Genomic DNA, 14326 nt, shown 5'->3' with positions numbered 1-14326 from the left:
AGTTAAAGCTTATCCAAACAAGAAGTTGTCTCTAGTCAACTTGTGGGACTGAGCCACTGTTCTGTGCTTGCTTAGTGTTTGCATGCTTCTACAGAATAGAGTCATAATTTCATCTCCCAGAGTCAGCGCAGTGTATCCATTTTAATTGAATCAATCCCAATTGCCAACACAAAGCAACATGAGACATGGGCATGGAAAACAGTTCTACCATCACATCTAATCTTCAATTTCAATACTATATAACACCAACTATACTAAAATATTATGTGGATCCAAATGTAAATCCATACTCACGAAAGAGAGACACAGAGATATTTTGAAATGATACTATTGGCAGTTAATGCCTGGTGCACACTAGAGCATTTTCAAATCTAAAACTTTTTGTAATATTTTCATCTTAAGAGGGCACACACACCAGACGATTCAGTCAAGACTCAGCAATACACTTTCATAAAGAAAAGAAAATCAGTTGAATAAACTGCTGTCAAAGACTCATTCTGAAGTTGTTGAGGAGATTCTTCTCATATCAGACCAGTCTATAAAATCTTTCTCCCCTTTTCTCCCCCCATTACAGTAATAATCTGACCAACAAATATTTCCTACAGTATTTTTACTTTTCATTCATGCTGACTAGTAAATGAATACCCTACCAAGGAAAATGCCTTACATGCAGCATGTGAGCTAATAGGAATTAAACAAACAACTTCTTGTCCCATCATTAAATGCTTGTGCATTGTCGGATATTATACAACAGGCAGCAGAATTTGCTCTCTAATACCATTAAATTATGAAGTTAATACAGAAATGTATCAATGGATTCCCTGTAGGAAGTAGAGGCGAGCATCCCTCAGGGTCTGGATGGTCTAACTATGGATAACTCTCTCTCTCTCTCTCAATTTTCCGAGGGAACATTTAGTAATCGCTGACAAGCCCTGAAGCTGTGAGCAATCTATCTCTCTCTCTCTCTCTCTCTCTCTCTCTCTCTCCTCACTTTCCAGGTGCCAAATTTCCATATAGGGTTGTATCTTTCCGTAAATTTTGTGTCATGTCCAGCAAACATTAGCTTGATGATTAATAATGTTATAATGTACATATATAAAAAGCCTTCAGTGTGGGTGTTCTTAAATCTTCCTAAAACCCAGTATAATCCAAAAAGAACGCGGTTGTACACAACGGACTGATTCTGTTTGTAATACGCCAGGTGTCTACATGAGGGGATGATTTTTCACATGTACAGCTGGTGTGTTCATATATTTTTGGGTACAGGTGGACTTACGCACAGATGTTCGCATGGGGTATCGCGGGTATGGACAGATGACTTCACTTACATCATGCAGACCTTCGTGGACCCTCACAGCTACATGAAAAGTATAATTAGACTTTCAGTCTGCGGTTCCAATTTTAGAAATGAACTCTCCTCTGGGGTGACTCTCCTCTAAGAAATGCTGCTTTACTGCTACAGGTGCTCTTGTCCTGTGGGTATTATTGACTCCTTCTACATAAACTACTGTATAAAGTTAATATAGTGTGGTAATGAGACCTTGTGATTTGGAGAGTTGAGCTTTTAGTCCATTCAGTCTCTTACTATTCAGATTTAATGATTTTCCTTCCAAAAAATATGCTTTAGAATAAATATAACACTCCTTGTGACACTTCTTCACACTTGACTGCAAATTAATGAAGATTAGTTAAAAAGGTATTAATGAAAGTAATTTCAGAGACTTATTTCTCAGTATTTTTCCCACAAAAATCTGAGTCCTGAATGGCAGACAATAGCAGCTTCTTTAAATTAAATGCTGCAAAAAGGCCTCATTAGAGGGATTTCAACACTTCTAAGTGTAGTGTACCAATCAACATCCAGTTCAGTTTAGATTATTACTAGTTGTTAGTCTGAAACTCCCTGTAAAATACAGACCATTTTGGAGATGTAATAAAGTCAAATGTAATAATTTCAATAAATAAGCTTTTATTAATAGCAAACACAATATTACAGTTTAACCATTATGTCAATAAATAGAGGAATTGTATTCTTATTTTAATAATGTGAGCTGTTTATGCTTCTGGGTGAGCGCATCACTCTCTATGGAGAAGAACACCACCATGCTTTGTACTCAAGTTTATGTTTCGTATAAATAACTTTATTTTATTGTTCCCTGCATTTGTATCATTGTTCTGTAACTGTGACATTTGTGTTTTCAGGGCATAGCCGCACCCGTTGAGTCGCACTGTTTAACAAAAGAAAACTGTTCATGCCTCAATTGGGGTTGTGAACCATAGTTTAAGAAACCAGGCCTTAGAGGCCTAACATGTTTACATATCTTGACTTCAAGTAAGCTAGGTTATACAGAAGGGATCTGCATGCAGAAACATTATCTTCTCCTAAACCCCTCTGTCGTAAACTTTGCACATTTGATATACCGACTCATACTGGAATATTTTCAGCTACTGACCTAATGTGACCTGACCAACGCAGCCGCTACAGTAGTTATCCATCATAACCTAAGTTCTATGAGCGCACACTCTGACAAGTCTCTTTCGATGGAACAGTTTGACATTTTGGGAAGTAGGATTATTCGCATAGAAGATTGATACAGATCTCAAATCTGTCCATTAAACATGAAGCCCCAGCAAGCCGGCGGTCAGCTTTGCTTAGTATAGACTGGAAACAGAGGGAAGCAGCTGGCCTGGCTCTGTCCAAATGTAACAAAATTGTGACTCCAAAGCTCACCAGTTAACATGTTATTATTTGTTTGTATAAATTTGAGCACGGACCAATTGATTTTCAACTTATTTTTGCTGTTTTTGCTGTTTTCAGTCCAAAAACAGCTGTTTTCTGTGTCAATAGAGCTGCAGGCTGCCATCTTGGTATTGCACAAAAGCTGCTCTTAGGTTTCGTTTCACTGGTCAAAATGAAGGTGAAAAGAAGTGTTGCTTTGGAGCAGACGGTTTACTGGCCGACTTGTGAAAATATCATATTTTCCCTTATTGCATCTCCATTTACTCTTTAATAGAAAAATAAATAGGTTCATTTACAGTTGATTCCTTAGTTTCTGGCCTATCAAAGGAGACCAGAATTATGCGTCTAGGCCTAATAGTTGAGGAGTTATTACTGATTTATTTTGGGATTTTAGGTGTTTTTCCTGGAAATAGGTGTTACATTTACATTTATTCACTTAGCTGATGCTTTTATCCAAAGCGACTTACAATTGCTATTTATGTCAGAGGTCGCACGCCTCTGGAGCAACTAGAGGTTAAGTGTATTGCTCAGGGACACAATGGTGGATGGGTCACAGTGGGGGATTGAACCCGGGTCTCTCACACCAAAGTGTTAGTTTCCAAGTGGTTAAAACCTTAGAAAATCTGAAGTGTAAGAAAGACAATTTGTGGTTTTACAGAGGGTGTTGTGCACCAGACTTTTTCTTTGCTGGGATAAGTGAGTTTTTTTGTCACCGTGACATTGCCCAGCAACTACCGAATGAATTGTTTGTTTATACACTTCAGCTTTTATGCAGAATAAACATATGAGATATACGTGTTCATTAATGAGCTTTGGAGTTGCTGGTACATGGATTTTGTTACCTTTGGACAGACCCGGAAAGCTGTTTCCCCCCTTCTTTCAGTCAATATATTAAGCTAAGCTAACCGTCTGATGCCTGTAGCCGCACATTTAGGATGCTTTCACTCCTAACCTGTTTGGTTTGGTAAAAATTAACCCTGGTGCATTTGCCCGGCTAGTCCGCTTTCAAGCAGACTCTTTAGCGGTTTGCTTCTGATATGAAAGCAAACAAACCAGCCATAGGATTTTATGATAGCAGATATGTGATTTTAGCATTTTAGCACATCAATTTTCCCTGATTAATGGGTCAAAAGCTGTTAAAAATGCTGTGCTTGTACTCTGTGTACAGTGTCAGTTCATTAGTCCATTAAAAAGTGTGTGACAGAAATTTCACAGTAATAAAAAATCATTATTGTACAAGATGCCTCCTTTTCTTCTTGTCTCTACGTCATTATTCATAACTTGCTGTCAATTTGCAGTCTTATAATTAGATATTTCTTCGTGAGCTTGTAAATTTTTTACACTAAATGACATAAATATCCAGTTGAGAAGTATTACAGTGCTGCATAAATGTCATTCACCGGAATTTGATTTCCCCACATGGGTCCTGACGAGGATGACAATCACCAAAATGTATAACTTCCATGTTAACTCCTCTTAGTTTGTTTGTAAAAAGTCAATGTGAACAGGAACCAGACCAGAACTTTTCCCTTGGACCAAATGAATCAAATTACAGGTGCGAAAGCCCCTTAATGCACAGACATGAGAGAAGTTTCGATCTTCTCATCAAACTCTGGGCAAGAAATCTAAATATTTCCAAAAATGCAGACATTTTTCACCTACACTAAAACTTGCATGGGCTCAGCCCATCAGGATGAACCTATTCAAGCGCTTGGGGGCTGTATGAGGATTACTTACTCTTCAGTGACTAGTGGCACAGCAAGGGAACACGTTAAAGGGGTTGCCACGTATACTGTAAACACCCTGAGCTCCAGCTGGACTTTCAGTCAGAGAAGGATGAGTTATCACCCCCACGGGCCCCACAGAAGTATGACAACATACACATGTCATCATCCTCTACACACATTTGGCATTTTCAAACCTTTACTTAAGCAGAAAAATAAGCTAACAGCACATCCTTAATTATAACTGCCTGGGGGAGTAGATGCAGAGGAGGGGAGGCTTCAGACATTCAAACGGTGATGCATCAGGAGAAGCCCAGTGCGATGAGTACAACTGCTCCAGTGCTGATGTTCACCGACTTGCTCAAGGGCACTTTGAGGGCAGCAGAGGGGGAGGAAACGTTGTTACTCATCTGTCCTCCTACACACATTTTTCTAGCCTCTCTGTGCATTCAAGCCAGCAACCAAAAAAAGGTTTTGTAACTTTTAGGTGGTTGTTTCTCCCACCTCTAAACATGTAGGCAGCTATACCTTACTTACAGTACATCTTCTAACTGCAAGTGTCAACATAAATCTAACAAATTCAGGCTTATTTATGAGCTGTGGGATAGAAATTCCCACATCAATATATTCACTATACAAAACAATGCACTTTTGTGTGCCACCATGTGACCTGTTTTGCAGCATCTAGCACGTTACCTGTGGTACCTGGCATAAGCTGCCTTCCAGTCATGCTTATCGGAGGCATCCCCAGGTTGCTCATGGCTGTTGCCCAGGCGCTGGGGTCTGACATGGGCATCGTCATGGATTTAGAAGCTATGTTACAGTTCCCGTCTGGAGAGAGACAGACAAGAGGAATGAGAAAGTGAGATTTAAAATCCCCCTTTGGCATTGTTATTCTTGTGGTACAAAGAGATGTGCAATGATTTGGATGGGTTACAGGAAAGTCCAAGGTCAAAGCCAGAATTACATTAGGGTGTCAGTTCTTTGGCTTCCTTTTAGGACAAAATCTCTGTACCTTATTGACATGAGTGCTTTGTGATCTCCACCCTCATTTAAATTCTGCGTTCTGTCACAGGAGAGACAAGAGGAGAGGTCACTGTGACCCTGCATTCAGTTCAGACTCTGTATTGACTTTTACAACACTGTCATTTAGGATATATTCCTGTTCATGCAGTTGTTTGTTTTTCTTCTTCTGCTTAGTCGTTCAACAGCCTAGCCTCTTGGCACTTCCTGTCTCAGCGACCTATGGCCTCTGCTAAAAAGGTTGCAGCTGCTCTGACTTAAAATGCTGTCCCACACATGCACAGAGACAAAGCCAAGCGAACAGACACTGAAATCTTTCAAACCGAGTCTTACAAAATGTTCAGAACACTCACTGTAAGTTAAAGTAAAAATCCTGAACTTAAACTTCTATTCATAAGCTTAAGCAGTTTATCAAATTTCTCACAACTAAGAAATGCTCTTAAATTCAAGAAAGCTCCAGCAATTTCATAAGTTGTTTTTTCTACATTAATCACGGGCACGATACAACATTAATAAAGTTGGCATTGATTTTATTTGGGATCACTTTCCATTCATCTTCATTGTCTGCACTTGTAGGGTATATCATTGTCTCTGATCATACAAGTGATTGATTGTACGATTACTTGACAGCTGCTCTTTAAATTTACTCTTACACTTCACTGTAAGAAGAAGTAACTAAGGAATAACATGTTTTTGATAAACGTGTTATTCCTTACACTCAAGGACATTTTTTATACTAAATTGCCCTCTACTGCATTGTGCAGTGTAATTCTCAGAAGTCTGATAAATACAAGCCTTGACCAAAGTTTAATTTGATACACATTACACAAAGCCATGAAGCAGCATGCATTCAGCGTAACATTACCTCAGAGCAAAGTAGAAATCCAGACATTATATTTTCCGAGGCATAAAAAACAGAATTTCTCCAACATACCGCTACAAATGCACTTATCAGCTGCCACACAAAACCTCAGGCTCATGGTTCTCTGCCAAGCCTTAAGTCTTATATAGAAAAGCAAACATATTCAGATCCCCATAGATAAAAACCCTGCAGTTAAGTCAACAGGAAGACATCATACAGCCACCAGCGGTGCATTCTCCTGATTTGGAGTTCATTTCACAGCTCTAAGTAGTTTTACAACTCTTGCTGGTTGAGCTCCTGCTGGCAGACCTGTAAATTACCAAGCCACAAGCCTGGCTTCCTCTTCCCTGACACTAGGTTTAACTGTGGTAATACAAACAGCACAGAACAGCACTCGGATTTTAAAAGTTTTTCCCAATGCTGGGTTTACTTGTACTCACAATGTGTGTGTGTGTGTGTGTGTGTGTGTGTGTGTGTGTGTGTGTGTGTGTGTGTGTGTGTGTGTGTAGTCCATCGCTTGTTCTGTTGTCTGTATATATATATATATATATATATATAATACTAACATGCTAAGCAATTTCACTATCACACTGACAGCACACGCTGAGATGTTTCTTGTACTGCTTCTCTAAACATAAGCTAGTTTAAATGTTTATACAAAAAAACAGACAGATGTTTCCCACTTGACTGTAAATATGACATTTCAAATAAACATTTATAACATTTATTTATTACAATAATATATTCTGGCCACAGCTTGACAATTTATATTTAATTGCAATGATTAAGGCTGTGCTTTGCATTTTGTGAATAGGCTCTGACAAAGGGGAAGCCACCCTACCAGCGCGCTTGCCATATAGCAACAGGACTGTTTTATATTGCCTTTCATTCTGCTAATTAATATTCTTCTAAACATTCCACTAACACAACAACAGCCTCCCCACTCAGACCTACTCATTATAAGTTGTCTGTATGTTTCCAAGGCAAGGCCCAATAACACCTCCATTGTTGTGGTGTTGCTATGTTAGTGTCCCTGACAAGAGCTTCACAGGCCTGTTAACTGCTTACAACCCCATTAGCTGTACTGCTAACTGGGCGGCAGTACATTCAGAGGAGAGATAATACAGTGGGAGGAGAGGAATGGTGAAACATAAAGGTTAACGACACATCCATGATCATTTTAATGCAGGTTTACAACACTAGGATAAGTGTCTATTTGAAAACGAATGCAGGATTTAACAATAAACTGCCTACTCTCCTGCTGGCAGTAAGATGCTGATTTGGACTGGAAAAGAGGTCAGAAACTGGCCCAGTTGGGCTTGTGCCCAGAAATAGCTTCCTGACTACTATTTCTCACCCGGTGACGCTGTTATCAGTCCTCTGCGATCGGCCCACTCTCTACTTTCTTACGTCTTTTTTAACAAATCAGATTGCGTGCCAGCTCAGAGTTAGTCAGAGAGTAGTGTGGTGTGTCTGTGGAGGCTGCTACTTTGAATTACAAAGCAAGGAAAAGCATCAGTTACCCATTAGGTGAAAATGATGAATCAGTCTTCACAAGTTTTGTACCATTTGTCAGCAATAAGGTGCTCAGAGCTGGCTGAGTTTCTAAAGGAACATTTGCAACAGTTGTCACATCCACATGCCAATAATGGCAACAAATGCCACCAAATGTAGCCAGTAACACCTACAGTAGCCTGGGTGATTGTAAAGTGATTACTTGACAACCATCTTTAGATGTGAAAAATGTGTCAGCAAGACGACTATTCACTTGGTTTGTATTAGTAATCACACAAGCCATTAGTTGGTCAGCTTAGTTGGCAGCTCAATACTACAAATGTTTAAATATCTAGCCATAACTCTTAAACTATTTATCCTTCATTAAATTATTTACATTGGTCTATAAAAAATAACAATCTTTTTTATACAGATAGTACAAAATGCTGATTATTTTAGTTTTTAACATCTTTGTATAAACTTGTGCTTGGTCAAGTGTGAAAGATTATTCTTGACCGAGGTATGTCCTTGGTCATTTGCTGAGGTCACTCCAATGTTAACCATAAAAGCACATTTGCCTTCTAGCCCTTTCAGAATCAGAATCAGAAATACTTTATTGATCCCCGAGGGGAAATTCTTTTGTCACAATTGCACACTTGTCAAAGATAGATAGATAAAGCGTATATAAACATAAGAGAATAAATATAAAATAGACAAGACAAAAATAAAGGATTGTGGGTATGTACAATATTTACATTAATAACAGTTATTATGGTGAACCAAAAAGAACTAGTGAATAAATAGCAGCAGAGAATATTGCACATTAATTATTAAACAGATAATATTGCACAAAAATACATAATACGGTCCACTTTAAAAACTAATTAAGTGTCCGTGTGTCAGACACTTAGAGGGAGGACTTCCTGTGGCGCTCTGTGGTGCATTTTAGGGGAATGAGTCTTGCACTGAAAGTGCTCCTGTGTTTGAGCAACACGTCGTGGAGTGGGTGGGAGACATCCTCCTCTCTGACACAACCGACAGAGAGTCCAGCTCCACCCCCACAACGTCACTGGCCTTGCAGATCAGTTTGTCGAGTCTGTTAGCGTCCGCTGCCCTCAGCCTGCTGCCCCAGCATGGAATAGCAAACAAGATAGCACTGACCACCACAGACTCATAAAACATCCTCAGCATCGTCCTGCAGATGTTGAAGGACCTCAGCCTCCTCAGAAAATAGAGACGGCTTTGGCCCTTCCTGTAGAGGGCTTGAGTGTTCTTGGCCCAGTCCAGTTTATTGTCAATGTGCACTCTCAGGTATTTGTAATCCTCCACAATGTCCACACTGACCCCCTGGATGGAAACAGGGGTCACTGGTGCCTTTGCTCTCCTTAGATCCACAATCAGCTCCATAGTCTTTATCCGAGTCCCCCACCACAGCTTTGAATCTAAACAAATCTAAATTAATGTCGTGTGGACAATCTATCTGTGTGTAAACCCTCCTCACATAATGGCACTATAATTTGTTTTCCTCATTTAATCATGGACCTAATGGATAGCTCCTTTTGCTAACATGTCATTTGATACACTCAAATATGATGGTCTCGATGTCGCTGATGCACACTGACTTTCCCAGAAAAAAAGTTTATAATCTGTCTCATACCCAAACTAAGTGGATCCATATGTCCAACTGATTTAAGATTTGGTAACTACATTTCTCAGTCACAACTTTACTGTGTTTTCAATGAGAGATGACTGGTGGTTTTGTATCTATAGAACCAACAAAGCAGGTAAGATAAGCACACATTCAGTCAAAAGAATGTGCAGCTCAATAAAACAGAGGCAAACAGAGACAACAAACTAAACCATACATATAAACTATTTTAATATTGCACCAGCACAGTCATCTCTTAAAGGGTTTTTCTGAATATATTTGATGTTATTTGATCTGTCAGATATTTGCTTTTCATTTCATCATGCTCACATCCTGCTCACATCCTGCTCACATCATCTGTCAGACACAATAAACAGCCCCAGTAATGTGAAAAACCAATTCACACCACCTTCACTCTATGAAGCCATGTGCCTCATTAACAGAGTCACAGTTCAAAGCCCTTAACTTTCAAGCTAGCGGTTCAAGGGAAAATTGTAATAACAGGGTCAAGGTTAAGACAAAGTCTGATAGCTGCTGATAATGAGTCAAAATCCATCAGAGAGACATCTGGGACAACTCATCTCGATCATGCCTTGATTCTTTGGTTTGGTTTGTCCAAAAGCCAATTAAACATGAGGTACCATGCTGTTCCACACAATTATTTGCTGAAGTTGTGGCTCAGACACTGATCAAGTCATAAAGCGACCTGAAAAGATGTCATGTTAACTAATCTCAGCGGGGGTAATACAGCAGCTGATTGGAGTTGGATAACCGTGTAGAAACATGTCCTCTTTTGGCTTTTATAACTGACTGTGGATCCTTGTGTGTATGTGCCATGATTTTGCATAAGCTACATAGGTAGGTTAATACTGATACAGTAAATGCAAAAGAGTAGAGGAGTAGTTTGACAGGTTAGGGGTAAAAAATATTCTAATTCACTTGCCTGCTGAGAGTTAAAATAAAAAACTCTCATGTCTGTACGGTAATTATGAAGCTAGAGCCAGCAAAAACCAGTGGGGGGACAACAGCAAGCATGGTTCTGTTCGTCTGAAAAACAGAATCTGCCCACCAGCTTCTCTACGGCTCAGCTAATTAACATGTTAGGGTTAAAAAAAACATATACAACCTAAGGCTAGCATTTTGCCGGTCAAGTTGCATTGTGGGTAATGTAGGTGCCAGGTTTTGATAAGAATGAGGAATGTGTGAAGATAATATGCATCGATTTTGATTTTTTGTATCAAAAAGAAGTGCAAAGCTAAGTTGGTAGAGTCCTCTTTGAAAGTTAGGCAATGGCTGTGGTAAGGATTGCATATTGAAATAGTCAATATTGAATCCTGCCTTGATGAGACAAATGTGAAGTCTCAAAGTATCACTGGCAAACCTTACTTGATCCAGAGTTATCAAAAGCCTGGAGAGAAAACCAAAATAAATATGTATGACAACATTTTGAGTGGCTATTTTTAGAATTATTAGAATTTGTAGATCCACAATTGAAAGGGCAGTCTACACAAAGCTGAATCACCTGCAAAAAAGACTTTAAGCTTCAAGAACTTTAGAAGCCAAATGCTCAGTCTCACTCAGTCTAATCATATTTCCAATTAAATGACTTTATATAACTAATTATAACAAGTTATAACTAAATATAACTTTTCTCTTTTCTCTGCCAAAGACTCCCTGAAGACCGCTTTCTTTTCTGACTCAATAGTTTGTCTCTAAAACTAAACATGAATATCGACATACTGTTCAGCAGTTCAGAGCATACAGTACATTGTCAGTAATTGTCATACATCTAATGATGAATGAGAAGCTATCCCTGTGCGTGTAGTGCCAAATTACATTGAAGATTTAATTAGGCAGAGACAAATTTTTCAGTGCATGTCATTTTCTTTGTGCCTTTTTTATGACTTGCTTTTTCCTGCTGTGTCAGAAATTGTAAAATGTCAACTTAGAAGCTGAGTCTAACTGCTTCTATTCACTGATCTTGTGAGCAAATTCTGCCTACTAACATCTAATATTTGTACATATATGGTAAATGTTGTTTTGGTGGTTTGCCTGTGGTGGTAGAGGAATTTCCTGCAGTATATTACATTTGCTTTTTCTGCCTCTGATCATGTAATTTCATTTCCATTAAAGAGCCAGAGTGTACCTTCTGCTATACAGTACTTTCTGTCAATTTGGTCTGAACCCCACAACCAATTGCTTTGAATCCACTGACACTCTCTTTGCCAGTCAAGGGTGCATTCATTATTTAACATACAGTTAAAGCAACAGGTAGGAACCTTCAGATACAGTAGTCCTTTATTTTTATCGTGTGTTTGCAAGTGTTTGAACTTATTTCCTTCACAAAGGCAGAATTACTGGATAAAATGAGTAAAAAATTGTCCTTAAATAAAACTGCAGGCCACAATTCATCAAATCATTCTTTCACCTGTGATTGTTGCAACAAAGCAAGTTATTTCAGGATCATGATTTTTAACAAGGTGTTCCCAATATGCTGAACATGTAGGTTTCTCTATTGTGTAACTTTTTTAATAATTGATATTGACAGGCTTGCAGTCCTTCTGAAGGGACTGTCTGGTTAAAATGAATTTGCCAACGGGAAGTTGATTCCCCTTGTGCCCCAGAGTCATAAGCTTGTGAACTCTCAGGATTGATTTCAGACTGAGGTCCACTGATCTTCTGGACTCTGCTGATTGGCCTTTAGCTCCACTAAACGCTCCCTCGGGGGGGTGGGGCTGATGGGAAATGAAGCCATTTTAAGGCCTATTGGCTGTAAACCTCCCAGCCAAGAGAGAAGCCGGGGGGACCCTTTCATTCAGTGAGCAAGCTTTCAAAAGGAAACCACTATCGTAAAGGGAGAGAGAGAGAGATGGAGAAGAGAGTGAGTGAGTGAGTGAGTGAGAGCACGAGAGAGAAAGAAAGAAAGAATGAAAGAAAGAAAGAAGCTCATGACAAAAGTAAGAAAAGAAAAAAGGATTTACGTGTAATAAATGCAAAATATATAGTAATATATATACTTAATTATATTAACTTATATTTAATAATATATTGGTTAACTGGAATGAATATGAAAACAATAACTTATTATTTTAAAAATAACCAACACACATTTTTCCTAGAGGGAAAAATCACACTATTAATCACAGACTTATTCTAAAACAAAATTTGTATACGCAAATGTATTTGCATGCTTACATTAATTGGGGATGGGGAGGTAGCACTGTCTGCACTATTAGTTAATTTAGGTCTGATGTATGTAAGGTGACATCTGATCATTTACATGGAAAGTGAAACCTCACAGGCTCTTCGAGCAAGTTCATCCTTAATCATAAAAAGACACAACAGGCACAATAAAATGCATGGATAGCAAAACTGCCTTCTAGTGGTGGATGGCTTCTTGACCTTACTGCGTTTGTGTGTGTGTGTGAGAGTGTGTGTGTGTGTGTGTGTGTGTGTGTGTTTGTGTGTTTGTGTGTGTGTGTGTGTGTATGTGCACATGTGTCTTTATACATCCTCCTCACCTACACACAACATCAGCACAACCAGGCAAGTGAAACTACATCAGCACAAAACTTGGATCATCCCAACCGAGAGCAATCTATCATAAATTTAACTGGAGCCAGAGAGGAGCAGTTGAAAACAACTGTAATGAAAGAGTGAATACACACTCTCATACCAATCCAGTCTCATGAAACTGTTTTGCACTTACATTAAAGTTTTGCAAACAAAAAGCAGGCAAGGATGTTCAGTACCAATACAAAAATGTAGATGTTGAGTTTGGATCCTTTTATGATTCAACATTGTGATGGCATAAGGTTTTCCACAAATGTAATATACAATAGCCAAATAGGTGCATAGGAGCACAGCAATAGAACACATTACTGCACACACACACATAGGAATAGTACGTTAACACACAGTTGCTCTCACACACATCATGCTTGCTTGTCAGTCACTCACCCTTCTGCCCTTGTGCACAAATGCACAGATACAAACAACACAACATTGTTAATAATTTATCTCCTCCCTTATCGACTGCTTTGATCTGTAAGTTACAGTCCCGTAGCTATGTAGCTACCAATGACGTAATGTTTTTTCAGAATTTGTGTATATATATATATATATATACACACATATATATATACACACATATATATATATATATACACACATATATATATATATATACACACATATATATATATACACACACACACACACACACACACATATATGTATACACATATACATATAATACACATACATATAAAAACACAGAACAGCAATAATAAGGAGGGTGCTCGGGTAAAATAGCCTGAACTTCGCAGTCAGGAAAGAAACTAAGTTACTGGGTCATTGTGCTGCTAAAGATTTTGGAATGACAAGGTTTCCTAATACTATTTGCTCTCAACTGCTGTGCCTTCATTCAATTCAATTCAATTCAATTCAATTTTATTTATATAGCGCCAAATCACAACAACAGTTATCTCACAGCGCTTTTCATAAAAGAGCAGGTCTAGACCGTACTCTGTGATGATATTTACAGAAGCCCAACAGTTCCCACCAAGAGCAAGCACTAGGCGACAGAGGCAAGGAAAAACTTCCTTTTAAGAGGCAGAAACCTCGAGCAGAACCATGGCTCAGGGTGGGCGGCCATCTGCCTCGACCGGTTGGGGTGAGAGAGAGAGAGAGAGAGAGAGAGAGAGAGAAAGAGAAAGAGAAAGAGAGAGAGAAAGAGAAAGAGAGAGAGAGAGAGAGAGAGAGAGGGGAGGGAGGCAGCCTACACAATATACACACAGAGGTACAGACAGCGAAGGTAATGTTGCTATAAACTAAAT

General features: G+C 38.9%; 1 protein-coding gene across 2 annotated transcripts in view; it reads right to left on the bottom strand.

Moving 5' to 3' along the window:
• Positions 1-14326, bottom strand: part of LOC123957778 (ecto-NOX disulfide-thiol exchanger 2-like) — a 102341-nt gene that overhangs the window by 19351 nt on the left and 68664 nt on the right. The window contains exon 2 of one of the 2 annotated variants that reach the window (XM_046030836.1): positions 5158-5292. In XM_046030836.1, coding sequence (XP_045886792.1) covers positions 5158-5292 — 135 coding nt within the window. The remainder of the gene's footprint in view (positions 1-5157; positions 5293-14326) is intronic. The other variant, XM_046030837.1, reaches the window with a different exon arrangement.

This window comes from Micropterus dolomieu, linkage group LG19, assembly GCF_021292245.1.
Source record: "Micropterus dolomieu isolate WLL.071019.BEF.003 ecotype Adirondacks linkage group LG19, ASM2129224v1, whole genome shotgun sequence".
NCBI classification, from domain to species: Eukaryota; Metazoa; Chordata; class Actinopteri; order Centrarchiformes; family Centrarchidae; genus Micropterus; species Micropterus dolomieu.
The sequence above is the reverse complement of the archived record's forward strand: the minus strand, read 5'-3'. Positions and strand labels throughout refer to the sequence as shown.